The following is a 19238-nucleotide window of genomic DNA, read 5'->3' on the forward strand; positions in this document are numbered from 1 at the left end:
GGATTGAGTTCATAGCGGGGCAATTAGTTTTTCACACAGGGGCTTTGGGTGTTGCCTAACTTTCTTTAATAAATAAATGAAATGAGTATTTTCTGTTGTTTGTTCACTCAAGATCCCTTTCCCCTAATACTAGGTTTGGTTCAAGATCTGACAACAGTCAGTGCCAAAAATACGCAACGATGCAGAAAATCCGACGGGACAAATACTTTTTCACGGCACTGTAACACAGTCTCTTATGCCTGAATGCTGTTTTAAAGCATCTATAATAAACCTCACGACCTTGTCAAGAAAGAAACCATAACAATTTAGAAAGTGCATTCAGTTTCCAGGCTGCATCCACGCTACGGTGTTAACATATAGGTGTGTTTCTGTTTCTGTCTGCATTTGTGCACATTCATCCACACATGAGCACTTTCAGTTTCATTCCTGCAAACTCTATCTGTAAAAGTACCACACAGCCATGGCAAAATTAAGCCATGTACATACTACATACTAACGTCAGCAGTGTAGTGGATTGGAGGAATGGTGACCAGTTACGTGAACCTTCACAGTGACATATCATAGCTGCTATAAAGATATATTGATAGTCAGGCCTCTGTAAAAGGCCCTCTGGAGTCTCTTGTCTTCAGAGTAATTGTGTAGAGAAGGAGGTAAGCGGCAGGGAATGTAACAATTTGGCTGGTTGCCTAGCTCTGCTGCAAGTAAGGGGGAGCTCATGAAAAGTTCAGACCCTTCTCTTGAGAAATAAATGCCCCTCTTCTGGCAAAGGTGTTTGTGACAGACTCCAGAAGAAGGGGGAGAAAGAGATGAATTAAAATCCTAAACGCAGCTAACTTTTCTTGGTTCTCTGTTGGCAGGCGGATTGAGCAGCTTACTTGTCTGCAAGGCAGGCGTCAGGGGCAACAAAATTCAAAGGGATCTTGATAGGCTGGACCATTGGGCTGAAAACAACAGAATGAAATTTAACAGGGATAAGGTCAAAGTTCTGCACCTGGGAAAAAGAAACCAAATGCAGTTATAAGATGGGGGATACTTGGCTCAGCAATACTACATGCAAAAAGGATCAAAAAGCTGAATATGAGCCAACAGTGTGTTGTGACTGCAAAAATGGCAAATGCTATTTTAAGCTGCATTAACAGAAGTATAGTTTCCAAATCCCATGAAGTATTGGTTCCCCTCTATTTGGCACTGGTTAGGCCTCATGTTGAGTACTGCATCCAGTTCTGGACACTGCACTTCAAGAAAGATGCAGACAAACGAACGAGTTCAGAGGAGAGCAAAGAAGATGATCAGGGGACTATAAATAAAGCCCTATGAGGAGACACTGAAAGAACCGGGCATGTTTAGTGTCCCATTTGGAACCCAGGGTGGCAAACAAAAACATTAAAATCACTATTTAAAGCCTGTATGAATAGTTTTGTGGGTTTTTTTACTTGAAAGCTTAAAAATCTCATTTTTAACCTCTATACAGCTTCAACAGCTTCAGACCGGTTTATCTGTTTTCAGGATGGTGATAGTATTAACAATAATAACTCTATATTATTTCTTTTCGTTAGATTTATATTCCTCCATGTCTCCCACATGAGCGCCACAGTCCACAAACTCGCCGACCACCTCCCTTTGCTCTCAGCGTGAACCCTTTAATGGTTAACAACAACGATAGAGCTGCCGTTCCTAGAGCAGAAGGGACGATTGCAAAAGAGGGACTTCCCTTTCCTGTCCGGCCTCTCCGGAAGAAAGGCGGCGAGTGAGCGAGAGAGGCAGCGTTTTATTGATTTTGTAGGGGTTCTTCTTAAGGTTTGTAATCTTAGCCCTTTTGTGGTCTCTGCCATGTGGCAATTTTTCCGTGATTGTGGTTTGGTGGGTCTTTTGTGATTGCTGTATGTTTATGTGTGTGAGACTGTAGTTCTCTCTTGTCAGTAGGTGGCAATAATAGGGCCTTTGGCCTTGCTTCGCCATTAAACCCCACTAGATGAAGAAGAAGAAGAGAGAGTCTCTGTACGGTTGCAGAAATGGGGAGGGAGGCTGCTTGGAGGAAGCCCCAAGATCAAGGGGCACAATTTGGGGGTCGGTGGGTGGGTAGGGAGGAGGGGGTGTTGAAGGAAAATCCCCCCCACATGCAACTCCCAGTGTTCAGAAACGCAAGCCGGGTGGCTCCTGGTCTGCCCTACTGCTGGGTCCCATCTGCCTCCTTCCCGAAGGCTATCGTGTTTGGGGCCAGGTTTGCGTCTCTCTTGCCAACATCTCCTATGTTGGGTGAGGAATAAACTGGCGCATGTAAATAGCCAGCGCCGCGTTTTTCTTCTTCAGCTTGGAATTTGATGTTGAATATAGCCTAGCTTTGGATATATACGGTAGAATAGTTCGAATATATCCCAGTAGCCAATATTGAGCTTAAAAGGTGTGATTCCATATGCTTATGATCTCGGGTGGAATTTTTTAATGTTTGATTTATGTATTGGTCATTCCTGTTACTTACCTTGTTATAGCTCAATTATTATTTTAAAAAGTCATTGGTGTTGGTGGCAGAGGGACTCGTGGCAGGGTCAACAAGTAATGATTTCTTGAACAAGATGTGGTTTCATACATGACGCCTAAAGTGTGCATGGCTGGAATCTCGTAGAACACACTCTCACACAGGACACCTTTCCCTTTCCTGGGGTGTATGATTTGTCCTCGACCAGAGCAGATTTTGTGGTGGGCACCCCCAGTTACTTATTTTTTTCTGCATGCTTTTTTCTATTGTGGTTGTGCATAGATGCACTTATTTGTGCCCTGGGCTCAGCAGAAGCTCTGGGTCAAGCAGCGAGCACTGGCATTTGGACACCCTCTCCTTTCCTGGGGTGTATGATTTGACCTGATTTCCGGGTGGGCAATCTCAGTTACTTATTTTTTTCTGCATGTTTTTGTCTATTTTGGTTGTGCAAAGATGCCTTTATCCATGCCCTGTGCCCAGCAGAAACTCTGGGCCACGCGGAAGCGCTGGCATCACATAGAGGACACCCTCCCCTTTCCTGGGATGTATGATTTGTCTTGGCCTAGAGCAGATTTTGTGGTTGGAAGTTACTTATTGTTTTCTGCATATTTTGTCTATTTTGATTGTCCATTGATGCCCTTATCTATTGTCCATTGATGCCCTGCGCTCCACAGAAGGTCTGGGCCAGGCAGGAAGCACTGGCATCTCGTAGAGGACACCTGGCCCTTTATGTATGGATGTGAAAGTTGGACAATGAAAAAAACCGGTAAGAGAAAAATCAATTCATTTGAAATGTGGTGTTGGAGGAGAGCTTTGCGCATACCATGGACTGCAAAAAAGACAAATAATTGGGTGTTGGAACAAATCAAGCCAGAACTGTCACTAGAAGCTAAAATGATGAAACTGAGGCTATCATACTTTGCACACATAGTGAGAAGACATAATTCATTAGAAAAGACCATAATGCTGGGAAAAACAGAAGGGAGTAGAAAAAGAGGAAGGCCAAAGAAGGGATGGATTGATTCCATAAAGGAAGCCACAGACCTGAACTTACAAGATCTGAACAGGGTGGTTCATGACAGATGCTCTTGGAGGTCACTGATTCATAGCATTGCCATAAGTTGTAATCAACTTGAAGGCACATAACAACAACAACAAGGATTTTGAGCAGATTTTGGGGTGGGCAACCTCAGATACTTTTTTGGGTGATTTTATGACATCATTATGCACTAATGAGGATTATGCACTAATGAGGATTTCAGAAACCCGATAATTTTGATGCAAAAAACTATTATTGTTCTTGACGGGGAGAGTCCCCGGATCATGGAGACATAGCATTTGTTTTGGGGTTCAGAGACATGTTAACTTTGCTTTGGAATTGCTCTAGCTGTGAACTTTCCGTGTTTTTGGTATTCTGAATGTTCAAGCAAATAAGGAACTGGGAACTAGTAACTGACTTCAGTTCATTTTCCTGAAACCTTAGAAGGCTTTTCCTGAAACTGATGCAAATTGGTTGGGCAGGACTTCCCACTCTCTCTTCCTACAGGTGAGGTGTAAGAGCCCTCCTGAATCAAAGCCTGCTATCCAGTTTAATGTACATTTCAAGCACATGGCTTCCCCCAAACAATTCTGGGAGCTGTAGTTTATTAAGGGTGCTGGGCACTGTTGCTGTGTGAGCAGTAAACTACAAATCCCAAGATTCTTTAGGGGAAGCCATGTGCTTAAATGTATGGTGTGGCTGCTGATGCAGCCTAATTAAAAATGAATCTATGAAACTCAAGTTCTGTTGAAAGACCGTGAGGTTTGGGAATTCAGATTTTTTCAGTATGTAGGAGATACTGTTGAGTTAATCATAATATGTCAGGAAGATGTAATTTGCTTCTAGACTGGAAGTTTATTACAAATCTGTGAGCTGCAGTTATAATAATGTGGGCTCAGAAATGGAAGCCAGCTAATGCCCAGCACCACTACCTAGAGAAATAGGAAGTTACCCTATACTGGGTCAGATCATTCGTCCATCTAGCTTAGTATATTCTATGCCACTGTTCTTCAATTTTGGGTCCCCAAATGTTGCTGGACAACAACTCCCATAATCTTTGACCATTGACCATGCTGGGATGATGGGAGTTGTAGTCCAACAACATCTGGGGATCCAAGGTTGAAGCGCAGTGGTCTGCACTGACTGGCAGCAGCTGTCCAGGATTTCAGACAGGGAGTCTGTCCCATCCCTGCCTGGAGATGCCGGGGATTGAACCTGGGATCTTCTGCGCGCCAGACAGATGGTCTACCACTAGGCTACAACCTTTCCCATAGAACTGGTTCACAAGCAATGGAATGGAACCAATTACCTAGAGAGGTAGTGGGCTCTCTGACACTGGAGGCATTCAAGAGGCAGCTGGACAGCCATCTGTCGGGAATGCTTTGATTTGGATTCCTGCATTGAGCAGGGGGTTGGACTCGATGGCCTTATTAGACCCCTTCCAACGCTACTATTCTATGATACCATAGAATATAAACAGTCAACAGACAAGTGGACGTTGTTGATATGATCATCTATCAACATAACACAAAATTAAAGGCTCAGGCATCTTAAGATTTCTTTCAGTAACACTGTTGACTACAACAACCCAGCCACAATGGCAAATGGGGTGTGTGGGGAAAAAGCTGGAACCCTGGCCAAAACACCATGATGAAAATTGGTGCTGATCCTTGCACTGACTGAGGCTTTCTGTGAGCAAAATGCAAGTCAGGGAGGGAGGTGGGGGCCCAAGTTATTGGAACATTGGGTGGCAGGCGCTGGAAGGGTGCTGCTGGCAGACCACGCCAGAATAGGGGAACAGGGGATAGATGTGTTATACCCATCCCCTGTTCCGGGTCTGTCCAGAACCAGACGAAAACTGGGGGACGTAAGGTTCCTGCCGACCTTCGACTGTTGTTGTGTAATGCCAGGTCTGTGGCACAAAAAACTTCGCTCATCCATGATATGATCTTGGATGAGCGTGCAGACCTGGCATGTATTACGGAAACTTGGCTGGACGAGGCCTCTGCTCCCATTCTCGAGGCCATGTGTCCACCAGGTTTCCGTTATGCACAACAGCCGAGGGTAGGCAGGCGGGGAGGGGGTGTGGCAGTCATCTTTCGAGAGTCTTTGGTTTTTGCCAAACTCCCTCTCCATAGGACTCAATGTGTTGATTGCATGTACTGGAGGTTGGGCCCGAAGGGCAGTTTAGGGATCCTGCTGGTGTACCGCCCACCACGCTGCACAGCAGACTCCCTGGCCGAGGTGCTGGAGGTGGTCTCGGCTGTACGGGTGTTGTCCCCAGAATTGTTAGTACTGGGTGACTTCAACGTGCATGCCGAGTCCACTCTCACTGGAGCCCCTCGGGATTTCCTGGAAACCATGGCTTCCTGGGAACTGTGCCTTAGTAATAGGGGACCCACCCATGTAGCCGGTCATGCTCTCGACCTTATGTTTGTCCTGGGAGGGGAGAGAAGTGCTCTGAAGTTGGGAGCGGTTTATTCCACCCCCGTGTCATGGTCAGATCACTACCTGGTAAGCATAGACTTCTCAATGCCACACACCCTCTGCAGGGGTAAAGGACCTATTAGAATGGTCCGCCCCAGGCGCCTGATGGATCCAAAAGAATTCCTAACTGCGCTTGGGGAATTGGAACCTGCTGAAGGCCGCCCGGTCGAAACCCTGGTGAGGGAGTGGAATGATGGGATCATCAGGGCATTAGACCGGGTGGCTCCGAAACGTCCTCTCCCTCTGAATAGAACTCAGTTAGCACCGTGGTATACACCACGGTTGCGTTCGCTGAGACAGGAGTTGAGACGACTAGAACGCCGGTGGCGGAAATCCCACTCCGAAGATGTCCGGACACAGGTTAGAGCAGCAGTAGCTGCCTACCAAGTGGCAATAAGGGCAGGAAAGAAAGCGTTCTTTGCTGCCTCTATTGCGTCTGCGGAGTGCTGTCCCAGGAGGCTGTTCCAGGTGGTCCGAAGCCTGGTCGGTCCAGTTGCTCAGGAACCCTTGGAACAGTCAAAAGCCTCCTGTGACAGATTGGCAAAGCACTTCACCGATAAAATCGAACACTTGCGGAGCTCGATCCCGTGCGCTGTGGACACAGTAAATGAACTAGAGTTGGCCAGTTGCAAGCCGGTAAGTTGGGATCGATTTCAGCTTCTCCCTTCTGAGGATGTGGACAAGGTGCTCTCAACTGTGAAGCCTACCACTTGCCTGAATGATCCTTGCCCATCATGGCTCCTTGTGAGCTGCAAAGAGAAATTGGGCACGGGGATTAAAGCGGTGGTAAACACATCCTTGCAAGAGGGTGTGATGCCATCAGCTTTCAAGGAGGCAATTGTAAAGCCCATCTTAAAGAAGCCCTCCTTGGATCCTCAAGTTCTTAATAACTTTCGCCCAATTTCGAATCTTCCATTCTTGGGCAAGGTCATTGAGCGAGTGGTGGCCAACCAGTTGTCAGCACACTTGGATGAAACGGATTATTTGGATCCATACCAATCGGGTTTCAGGACTGGTCACGGAACTGAAACAGCCTTGGTCGCTCTGGTAGATGATATGAGGAGGGCATTAGATAGGGGAGAATCCACCTTTCTTGTCCTCCTTGATCTCTCAGTGGCTTTTGATACTGTCAACCACAGTATCCTTTTACATCGCCTGGAGGGATTGGGAATTGGAGGCACTGTATTACAGTGGTTCCGTTCCTTTCTCTCCGATAGGTACCAACAGGTAGCATTGGGGGAGGAGGTTTCAGACCCTTGGCCTCTCAATTGTGGTGTGCCACAGGGCTCTATCCTCTCTCCCATGCTATTTAATATTTATATAAAGCCGCTGGGGACAATCATTAGGAGATTTGGGCTGCAGTGTCACCAATATGCAGATGACACTCAGCTCTATCTCTCATTTAAATCTTCACCAGAGTCGGCTGTGGAGACCTTGTCCAAGTGCCTGGAGTCCGTGAGTGGTTGGATGAGGAGGAACAGGCTGAAGTTGAACCACGATAAGTCCGAGGTATTGCTTGTGGGGGATAAGAGAAGGTTGGGAGATGTTGACCTGAAGTTCAACGGGGTAAGTCTACCCCTGAAGGACCAGGTCCGCAGCCTCGGGGTTGTACTTGATTCCAGGCTGTCCATGGAGGCTCAGATTTCGGCAGTGAGCCGGGCAGCCTGGTATCAACTACACCTTATACGAAGGCTGCAGCCCTACCTTCCTGATCATCAACTCCCACTAGTAGTACATGCCCTGGTCACCTCTCAACTGGATTACTGTAATGCGCTCTACTTGGGGTTACCCTTGAAAACGGTCCGGAAACTACAACTTATACAAAACGCGGCGGCTCGATTACTTACGAATAGTCGCCGCCGGGATCACATCACGCCTGTGTTGTTCGATCTACACTGGCTTCCTGTTGTTTCCGGGCCCAATTCAAGGTGTTGGTATTAACCTTTAAATCCCTATACGGTATCGGCCCAGTCTATCTAAAGGAGCGCCTGCAACGCCACCAATTATGCCGCCCGACAAGATCTGCCACACAGGGCCTTCTCTCAATCCCGCCGACAAAAACAGCTCAATTGGCGGGAACCAGAGAGAGGGCATTCTCAGTGGCGGCCCCCACTCTTTGGAACTCCCTCCCACAAGATCTACGGCACGCCTCTTCCCTAAATACATTTCGTAAAGCCTTAAAGACCTGGCTCTTTCAATAGGCCTTTGGGACTTCCGGGGAGGGTTAACTGTTATGATCAAATGCCTTATACCCTTTGTTATTATTATTGTTGCTGCATTGTCTTATTTTATTATTGTATTTTATTGTATTGTATTTTAACTCTTCATGTACGTCGCCTAGAGTGGTCTTTGGTCAGATAGGCGACATATAAATTAAATTTATTATTATTTATTATAAATTTTGAAATTAACTTCATTTTGAGACATGAGGATGCAAGATACTGACAATTTTACAAAATGGGCAACTTTAGCATTTTTTTCCCCCGTAGAAGAAGTTACTTCAGTTAATGTCTGTGCAGTTTAGCTTCCTTTGGGTAGGGAAACGGTAAACAAAATAATGCCACTGATGATATTGAAATTAAGGGCCTTTTGTTGGGGTCCAAGCTAGCAAAAACCACAATTCTTTTTCTATGTTTACTGCTCACCCTGTACTTGCTGTAGCTAACAATTATATTGTTGTTGTTGTTATTATTATTATTATTAAATTTTATATACCACCCTTCCTCCCAGTAGGCTATGACTTCCAGGCTATGAGGAATAAAACCTCTTTTGGCTGAAGTTGATATCATGACAACAACAAAATAGAAGCAGAGAAATTAAAGATAATGCAAACTTTTGGGGCTACCAGTTTTTAGATGACCCCCCTTTCTAACCCCCTGTGTTTAACTGTGTTTTTGGTGTCTCAACGTGGGTGGGTATTTTTTAGAATTGTTTTAAAATGATGCAGCAACTACTTATATTCAAATCCATTGAAATCTACTGGAATGACTCCTGCGTTTGCCTGGTGTTCATTAGTTTGTAATTATAACATGTCTGCATGGTGTATAATGTTTGCCTGAGACAGAGGGTTTAGCCATGAGATGTGTGCCTTTCCTTATAGGGCAGATGCTCGGGTGGGTGCCATCTGGACTTCAGATGATTTGTAAACAATGAAAAATCCCCACTTGCCATATCTCTCTTCAGACTGTGAGTTGAGGGCCGGTGATGTCCACACCTTGACTGGGAGCGTTTATGAGGAAGGCAATTATTTTCTTCTTCCAGGGACCGGTGGCATTTGGAGAGGTGTCCTTGCATTTCACTGAGGAGGAGTGGGTCCTGCTGGATCCAGACCAGAGAGCTCTGTACACCGAGATCATATGGGAGATCCATGAGATGGCAACCTCTCTTGGTAAGAGTCCTTTTGCCCTGAATAGCTATGGAAGGTTAAAATTCTTGGTGGTGGTGTTACTAATGAGATCATTAGGGAAGTGCTGATGGACTTAGCCAGGGCATAAGAATATATGAAGAAACCTGGTGGATCAAACACTTAATCAAGCACTTAATAAAATAATAGCTTGACAGATACGAGAGACTGGGCCTTTTCTTTGTTGGCCTCTCAAATGTGGAATCTGCGTCTGTCAGTGGCTACTAGCCATGATAGCTATGTTCTACCTCCACTGTCAGAGGCAGTATGCTTCTGAATACCAGTTGCTGGAAACCACAGGAGGGGAGAGTGCTCTTGCACTCAGGTCCTGCCTGCGGGCTTCCTGTGGGCATCTGGTTGGCCACTGTGAGAACAGGATGCTGGACTACATGGACCACTGGCCTAATCCAGCAGGCTCTTATGTTCTTATGTAATACTTGGTTATCCTTCCGAAGAGAAACTTACAGCTGGTTTCATTAGGGCTTTCCAAAAGGTTTAATTTTATTTATTTATTTATTTATTTATTAAATGTATTGGTTACTTTTCTACATAAAAATGAACCCATTACAAGAGTAAACCCAATACAAAACTAACAGAGATGTGAAAAAACACAATACACCAGAAAATTACTGAAGCCCGTGTGACGTCCTTCCCTGGTTCTCCCTGTCAGGTTCCCACCTGCTTGTGGCTACTGCCTTTCACTAGGCACCACCAGGGATACCACCAGTCCGGACCGTCCTTTATATGGTTTCTCACTCCGCTCTAGCACAGATCTCACTAGATCCCCCTGCTAGGCAGCACCACCAGTCACGTCCTATAACCAATACTCCCAGAGACTTTGCCTGAGTCTCTCTCTAGCTGGTTACTTTTGTGACTGCGTGCTTATGCTGTTCCCAACCCCCTTGTATCTTTATAGATAACGCATACAACTCTGGGTTGCTCTGGATACTTGAATTGTTATTATTCCTCCCTTCACTGCTGCCACCATTAGATACTGTTTCTGTTCAGCCTTGGTAATTACCTTGCCCTCCCTTCTGGTCTGTATATCCCCCAGCCAAGGATCAGGCCTTTGGTAAACCAAATAAGTATTTATTAAATATCAGGAATAACAAGATTAGTTTTAGAATGTTTCACAAGCGTATGGTTTCATCTATTCCTGTTTTGTACTTGACTTATTAATCAGAACTCCAACTCCCTCTTTCTCCACACTCTTGACCTCCACACTCCCAACATCCCCCCTCAAACACCTGTCATTCTTCCATTTATACTCCCAGCCACTCAAACGCTCAGCCAATCATCCAGCATTCTACTGCTCATGTACTCCCCCCTCCTCTTTCACTCCACTTACCATATGTCTTCTATATAAACAGCACTTACCATATTTACACTAAAGCAGGAACATCACAGCCCGCCTGTCACAAAATTGTGGCAGATGGAAGTAAAACTGCCATTATCATCTAATCCATCTTTGGAAATAGCTAGATTCTTTGAAATAACACATTTTGGCAAGGGGTTCAATTTGCATTATGTCAATGAGTTTCCTCAAGCTGACATTTGCTATGGTGATAGAAAAAACACAAGACATGAATAAGATGATGGAACAATCCATCTCCTAAAAAAGACTGCAATGTCAAAAAGCCTCCAAAACCTGAGAGCCAAATGCTTGGGACAAAAGGAATATTTTTGTCTAGCACCTAAATATAGATAGTGATGGTGCTAGGCATGCCTCTCTGGAGAGAGTGTTCCATAACTGGGGGGCCACCACTGAGAAGGCACGTGCTCGTGTTGCCACCCTCCACACCTCCCTTGGCAGAGGCACACAAAGAAAGGCCTCAGATGCTGAAAGCAAGGTCCAGGTTGGTTCATATGGGGAGAGGCGGTCCTTCAGGTATTGGAGTTCTGAGCTTTATAAGGTTTCATAGCTCAAAACCAGCACTTTGAATTGCGCCCATAAAGCTAATTGGTAGTCAGTGCAGTTGTGCCTGAATTGGTGTTTTGTGCTCAGACTGTCTTGCCCTGGTGAGCAATGTGGCTGCTGAATTCATCACCAGCTGCAATTTCTGAACTGTCTTCAAAAGCAGCCCCATGTTGCAGTAATCTAGCCTACAAGTTACCACAGCGTAGACAACAAGACATCAGGCGATCCCTGTCCAGATAGGGTCGTAGCTGGGTCACCATCTGGTGGAAGGCACTCCTTGCCACTGAGCCAACTGAGCCTCAAGTGACAGTAATGGGTCCAGAAGGACCCCCAAGCTATGCACCTGCTCCTTCAGAGGAAGTATAACCCCATCAAGAGCAGGCCACATCCCCAACATCCGTTCTTGGGAACCACCCATTAACAGCGCTTCAGTCTTTGCTAGATTGAGCTAGAGTTTACTGGCTCTCGTCCAGTGCATTACTGAGGCAAGATATCCGTCTAGCACTTCCACTGCTACATCTGGAGATGTAAAGGAGATAGAGTTGTGTGTCATCAGGATATTGCTGACAACTCTAGAGTTCCTCAGCATGATTCTTTTCTGCTGCCACCATTCCCCTAGAATGCCTTTAAAACCTTCTAGCAGATTGGTAGAAGATGGTTGAGCATGAGATGGAGACCAACACTGCAAATAGGATGCGCTTGATGACAGTTTTGAACAGCTTGGGAGATGCTGTTGCTGATGCTGCTTCTAAGTGGCTTTTACTCACCACAAGGTCCAACTACTGGGGATAACCCTCCAACCCTTAACGTTCCTGGGGTAAGATCTTTGCAAAGGCAGCTTCTCAGCCTCACACGGCCACAGGCTCCCTTCTTATCTTCATCAGCCAAGTATTGTTAACACATTTGGTATGAATAGCTTCATATTCAGGCCTCCTGTTGGGAAGCCTTCTCAGTACACACATTTATTTATATATTATTTATTATTAGAATTTGTATGCCACTTTTCTGTATAAACATGCTCAGAGCGGCTCACAACAAAACAACAACAAAGGAAATTGTTACATTGGTAATAGTTAAATAGTAAATCGTATTCAAAATGTAGCAATCATACAAATAGTTTGATTACTTGAGCATGACAACATTTAAAAGTCATCATGGAACAAACTATCAATCAGTTAAAATGTATCAATTAACATCATAAACATCCCAATAAAAGGAAAACAGCCTGTCACCCCAGCTCAGATGTTACAGCCTCTGCTGGTTGCTGTCAGTGTTGCTGCTGTTGAGAAAGGGTTCAGAGCAGTGCCTCCTTTTATCTCTCATAAGCCCAGAGCTGGCTCAGGTGTTCCTGGTGTGGAAATCCTCTCCCTTCACTTGCACTCTTGAGCTGCCAGAAAAGTCTCCACTGGACTTCAAGTGCCACTAGTCCTCAGCAGGGCAGATGTTTCAGCAGCATGGGGAAATATTCAAGGAAACAGCCTGTCACCCCAGCTCAGATGTTCCTCCCGCCTTGTGTGGTCAGTGCTGCTGCTGCTGGGTGTCCTTGAGTGCAGACAGATCCACCTGTGCCAAAAGCCTACCGGCAAATCAAGCCAGAGTCAGCAGCTTTACAGGGCTAGTAGAGAAGCTGTTGTGTCCCCTGATCCCTCCTGGGTTTGAGGCTGTGGTATCTGCAGTGATGGCTCTGCAGTGCGGTGGAGCTCAGGACGGGAGTTACTTATGCTTATGGGATGACTTCTCACAGGGATGGGGTCCTTTGAGGGTGGATAAGACTTGCTGTTATGTACTTCAGATCTTTTTGGCTATAAGAATAAAGTGTGTCTTCCCGCTTGAGTGACCGCTTTAAAACAAAACAAAAAGCACGCACTTCAGGTATCATTCAGAGTTACCCAGTCACTTACACTCTCAAAGGTGTTAAAAATGGGGATATTTATTGAGTTAAAAATGGGGATATTTATTGAGTACACAAACACAGAATCAAAATATACACACTTCTTCACAGGTAATGGCTCAGTAACAATTCATATCTATCAACGTTAGAAGTTCAGTAAAAATATTCTCAGTCAGCATAACCAAAGTAACACACACACACACACTCAACATTCGCTCACACAAAGGAGCAAGTGCACAAGGCATGAAAGGAGATGGAGGAGGGGACTGAGTTCAGCACGACTGAGGAAGGCACACTAGGCTGCCCTTTCTCTCTCCGGGCTCCCTTTGCAGACTAGGCCTCTGTCATGTGCAGCTGGGCAGGGAGGACTGGAGGGAGGACATGCTCCTGAAACAGTCTTTCACACATACAAAATTGTCACAGGGAGCCGAAGTGGAGTCTACATTTTTTACGGAAAGGACCTCCAGAAGATTGCAGAGAGAACAAAATAGGCCGTTCCCAGCCCTGGTGGGCAATCTGGAAGTAGTAGGGGTGCGCTGAAATTCCTGGGTCAGTCAGGGAGACAGCAGAGGTAGCAGGCAGGCCCTGCGAATGGCTTCTTGGATGTCTGCTTCAGCTGGCAAAGGTCCAGGATAAAGCAGGAGGAGAAGTAGTGGAGCCCTGAAAGGGGCTTTTGAAGCAGCTGCAGCAAGTGGGGACCTCTCCTTCAACATCAGTGGTCCAGACATAGAGTGAAAGCAGGGGAATCAGACCGCTGGGTTCTGGCTGGCCAAGTGATTCAGCAAGTGACCTCAGGCAGAACGATACTCAGCAGAGTGGATCTGGGGAGCCAGGGCCTGCACAATTGATTCAGCAAGTGATTTGATAGTGGAACTCAATAGCCAGCATGTTGTTTTCCAGACCGACCAAAATGAATTTACTTGATCCAGGCTAAAACCGGGCTGTAACATAGTAGGCCTTGAATTTTGACAATTACTCTCTGACATCATGAGAGCAAACAAATATTTTTTCAAAGTACAAATCATAAACTGACACATGTATAAAGGCATATCTCCACAGCACTTATCAAGCCTTCCTTTTTATTCCCTCAGGAGATGTCCAGGGGATCACAGAAGTGTTACTGGGAACATCTGAGGAGCAGAAGGGGGAATGGAAATTGACGAGTCAAGATTATGCAAAGAGACAAGAAGGGAGAAAAATGCAAATGCCAGGGGATGAATCCAGTGTTTCCCAAAGTGGTGAAAATAAAATTAAAGGGAGTATTCATTACCTAAAGGAAATACGAATGTCTCCTAAGTGCAGTAAAAAGATAAATGGCCAGAAACCCCAGAGAACATATTGGAGGAGGCATACGGGAAAGAAACCATCTAAATGCTTAAAATGTGGGAAGGGATTTTTTGATAAACCAACCCTTAGACATCAGACAGTTTACACAAGAAAGGAACCAAATACATCCTTAGGCTGTGGGGAAAGTATCAGCCAGAGTGGAAGTCTTGCTTCCTGTGAAAAGAAACTTATGGGGGAGAAACGATATACATTTTCCAAAGGTAGCAAGAGCTGTTCTAATCAGTCAGTGATTGCTAGCCATGATAGAATCCACACAACAGGGAAATCATATAAATGTATGGACTGTGGCAAGAGTTTTAGGCAGGTTTATCACCTGGCTAGACATCAGAGAACTCGCCTAGAGGAAAATAGGAAAGTGCACACAGGGGGAAAACCTTATAAATGCTTGGAATGTGGAAAGAGCTTCTGTGGTAAAAGTGCCCTTAATATGCATAAAAGAATTCATACAGGGGACAAGCGCTATAAATGCTTGGTGTGTGGAAAGAGCTTCAGTCAGAGTAGCACATTTTCTAGACATCAAAGAACTCATTCTGGAGACAAACCTTATCAGTGCTTGGAGTGTAGAAAGAGATTTGCACAGAGTGGAGCCCTTAAAGTACATCAAAGAACTCATACAGGAAACAAACCATATAAATGCTTGGAGTGTGGAAAGAGTTGCAGTACCAATAGTGCCCTTACTGCACATCAAAGAACTCATACAGAGGAGAAACCTTATAAATGTTTGGAGTGCGGAAAGAGCTTTAGACAGAATGGTGCTCTTCGGGTACATCAACGTATCCATACAGGGAACAAACCTTATAAATGCTTGGAGTGTGGAAAGGGTTTCACTCGGAGTAGCTCTGTTACTTTACATCAAAGAACTCATACAGGGGAGAAACCTTACGAATGCATGGAGTGTGGAAAGAGCTTTAATCAGAATGGCGATCTTCAGGTACATCAAAGAACTCATACAGGGGAGAAACCTTACAAATGCTTGGAGTGTGGAAAGAGTTGCAGTACGAATACTGCCCTTACTGCACATCAAAGAACACATACAGGTGACAAACCATATAAATGCTTGGAGTGTGGAAAGAACTTCAGTGAGAGTAGCACCCTTACTAGACATCAAAGAACTCATACAGGGGAGAAACCATATAAATGCTTAGAGTGTGGAAAGGGCTTTAGTTGGAGTACCTCTGTTACTTTACATCAAAGGACTCATACCGGGGAGAAACCTTATGAATGCATGGAGTGTGGAAAGTGCTTTAGTCAGAATGGTGATCTTCAGGTACATCGAAGAACTCATACAGGGGAAAAACCTTATAAATGCTTAGAGTGTGGAAAGAGCTTTAGTCAGAATTGCAATCTTCAGGTACATCAAAGAACTCATACAGGGGAGAAACCTTACAAATGCTTGGAGTGTGGAAAGAGTTGCAGTACAAATAGTGCCCTTACTGCACATCAAAGAATTCATACAGGGGAGAAACCTTATAAATGCAAGGAGTGTGGAAAGAGCTTTCGTCAGAATGGTGATCTTCAGGTACATCAAAGAACTCATACAGAAGAGAAACCTTACAAATGCTTTGAGTGTGGAAAGAGTTGCAGTACGAATAGTGCCCTTACTGTGCATCAAAGAACTCATACAGGGGAGAAACCTTATAAATGCTTGGAGTGTGGAAAGAACTTCAGCGAGAGTAGCACCCTTACTAGACATCAAAGAACTCATACAGGGGAGAAACCTTACAAATGTTTGGAGTGTGGAAGGAACTTTAGTCGTAGCCACCACCTTACCTCACATCTAATTACTCATATGGGGACAAACCTTATTAATGTATGGAGTGTGGAGAGAAGTTCAGTCAGCATGGCCACCTTTTTGGACGTCAAAGGATCCATGCAGGGGGAAAGCCTTACAATGTCTGGAATGTGGAAAGAGCTTCAGTCAGTGTCACACCCTTGCTAACTAAAAAAAAGCATACTGGGGGAAAACCATATAACTGTACAGAGTGTAGCATACCTGCTGTGTTTTGCATCAAATAATTCATAGGAGGAAATAGCTTGAAATTCTTCATTCACATTGAAGGATTCTTAAGAGGGAAAATCCATAAAATGCTGAAGGAGCGGAAAGAGCTTCAGTCATAGACACTATCTTAGACAAGCATCAATACCTCTGTATGAAGAAGAGGCATAACTGTGTGAAAGGAATTCTGATTTTTATTACCTCAGAACTGCTGTATTCTGTTTGGTTTGCTGTGATTTTAACATATAACTGTTTGCAGTGTTAGAAGAAGCAAAATTGTTTTGATGCCTTTGTAACAGTTAGGAAGAAGCGATTGTGGTTTGTGGTTAGCATTTCCTGAGTCCGTTGTCAGGGTAACACAGTACTAAAAGGAACTAGCTACAGAATGTTTTCTTTGGAGAAACTACATATGCTGATCATATATTGAGTGAGGTTTTGAAAAATGTTTATCTTTGGCTGTTTTTGAATGTCTTGCCTTGTACCTTATGAAATGTCAAAATAGGGGTTAAAGATGTAAAAGTTCTTCCTCTTTTTATGTACGGACGGAAAAAAAATGGGATGCGTAGGCCAAGAGCCTGCCCTCAGGGGAGGATACCATGGTGGGGATTGGCACTAAAGGGTCAGGACGTACAATGTATATATGACGTATTGATTATTATAAAAAGCTCTGTATTACCTGATATGGGCAGAGTGTGGGTGGTTCGAATGGACCCCTCCCCTCCCATTAGCACTACTGGTCTTTGTATTTTTATTGATCAATAAATATCTGTCTTTTGGAGCACAATCTGGTTTGGAAAGTTTTTCCTTCAACAACAGTTAATGTTCAAATTGGTGAAAACTTTGTCCATTCACATCTCATTCCACCTCCTATATAAAAGATGCCTCTAGTAGATACCAGTTTAAGGAACCATTAAAAGGTTTCAGCTCTTGGGAAAGCTTCAGTGAAGCTTGTTACTGTGCTCAGTTTTGGGGGCAAATTAGTGTGCATAGTGAAGGTGAAGTGGAACGAAAGAGCTGTGGAGTGGAATGGAAGAAAAACTGGTCAAGAAATTTATGGCTAATGTGGGTCGAATGCCTGCATTGAGGGTAGAACTGTTTTTCTTCTTGTAGTGTGAGAAGCAGAAATGCTGACAAGGGGACCTTTGTGAGTCTCCCTGCACCCTCACAAGGCTTAGGATCATCATCTAGGAGAAGATGCAGTGACTCAGTCATATCAGACTAATTGATAGAAAAATAGACAAATCTTGTTTGTCGTTAGTGTTGCGCTGTGTGTAGTTGTGTGTGCTTATTGTTGTTGTTATGTGCCTCCAAGTCGACTACGACTTAAGGTGACCCTATGAATCAATGACCTCCAAGAGCATCTGTCATGAACCACCCTGTTCAGATCTTGTAAGTTCAGGTCTGTGGCTTCCTTTATGGAATCAATCCATCTCTTGTTTGGCCTTCCTCTTTTTCTACTTCCTTCTGGTTTTCCCAGCATTATTGTCTTTTCTAGTGAATCATGTCTTCTCATGATGTGTCCAAAGTATGATAGCCTCAGTTTCATCATTTTAGCTTCTAGTGACAGTTCTGGTTTAGTTTGTTCTGACACCCAATTATTTGTCTTTTTCGCAGTCCATGGTATGCACAAAGCTCTCCTCCAGCACCACATTTCAAATGAGTTGATTTTTCTCTTATCCGCCTTTTTCACTGTCCAACTTTCACATCCATACATAGAGATTGGGAATACCATGGCCTGAATGGTCCTGACTTTGGGTGTTCAGTGATACATCTTTGCATTTGAGGACCTTTTCTAGTTCTCTCACAGCTGCCCTCCCCAGTCCTAGCCTTCTTCTGATTTCTTGACTATTGTCTCCATTTTGGATAATGACTGTACCAAGGTATTGATAATCCTTGACAGGTTCAATGTCCTCATTGTCAACTTTAAAGTTACATAAATCTTCTTTTGTCATTACTTTAGTCTTTTTGACGTTCAGCTGTAGTCCTGCTTTTGTGCTTTCTTCTTTAACTTTCATCAGCATTTGTTGCAAATTATTACTGGTTTCTGCTAAGAGTATGGTATCGTCTGCATATCTTAAATTATTGATGTTTCTCCCTCCAATTTTCACATCTTCATCTTGGTCCAATCCCGCTTTCCGTATGATATGTTCTGCGTACAAATTAAACAAATACGGTGATAAAATACACCCCTGTTTCACATCCTTTCTGATTGGGAATCAATCGGTTTCTCCATATTCTGTCCTTACAGTAGCCTCTTGTCCAGAGTATAGGTTGAGCATCAGGACAATCAGATGCTGTGGCATCCCCATTTCTTTTAAAGCATTCCATAGTTTTTCATGATCTACACATGATCATTTGCTTGAATCTATAAAGCACAGGGTGATTTTCTTCTGAAATTCCTTGCTCCGTTCCATTATCCAACGTATGTTTGCAATATGATCTCTGGTGCCTCTTTCCTTTCTAAATCCAGCTTGGACGTCTGGCATTTCTTGCTTATATGGTAAGAGCCTTTGTTGTAGAATCTTGAGCATTACTTTACTTGCATGGGATATTAAGGCAATAGTTCAGTAATTACTGCATTCTCTGGGATCCCCTTTCTTTCGAAGTGGGATATATATTGAACGCTTCCAGTCTGTGCACCATTGTTTAGTTTTCCATATTTCTTGACAAATGTTTGTCAA

At 44.3% G+C, this 19238-nt stretch overlaps 1 protein-coding gene across 1 annotated transcript in view; it reads left to right on the top strand.

Moving 5' to 3' along the window:
- Nucleotides 1–17330, top strand: part of LOC133381277 (zinc finger protein 345-like) — a 28137-nt gene extending 10807 nt beyond the window's left edge. The window contains exons 2-5 of the mRNA XM_061620178.1: nucleotides 1557–1797; nucleotides 3151–3242; nucleotides 9264–9390; nucleotides 14306–17330. Of these exons, the coding sequence (XP_061476162.1) occupies nucleotides 9375–9390; nucleotides 14306–16500 (2211 nt within the window). The 5' untranslated portion in view covers nucleotides 1557–1797; nucleotides 3151–3242; nucleotides 9264–9374 and the 3' untranslated portion in view covers nucleotides 16501–17330. The remainder of the gene's footprint in view (nucleotides 1–1556; nucleotides 1798–3150; nucleotides 3243–9263; nucleotides 9391–14305) is intronic.
- The last annotated feature ends 1908 nt before the right edge of the window (nucleotides 17331–19238 follow it).

This window comes from Rhineura floridana, chromosome 3, assembly GCF_030035675.1.
Source record: "Rhineura floridana isolate rRhiFlo1 chromosome 3, rRhiFlo1.hap2, whole genome shotgun sequence".
NCBI classification, from domain to species: Eukaryota; Metazoa; Chordata; class Lepidosauria; order Squamata; family Rhineuridae; genus Rhineura; species Rhineura floridana.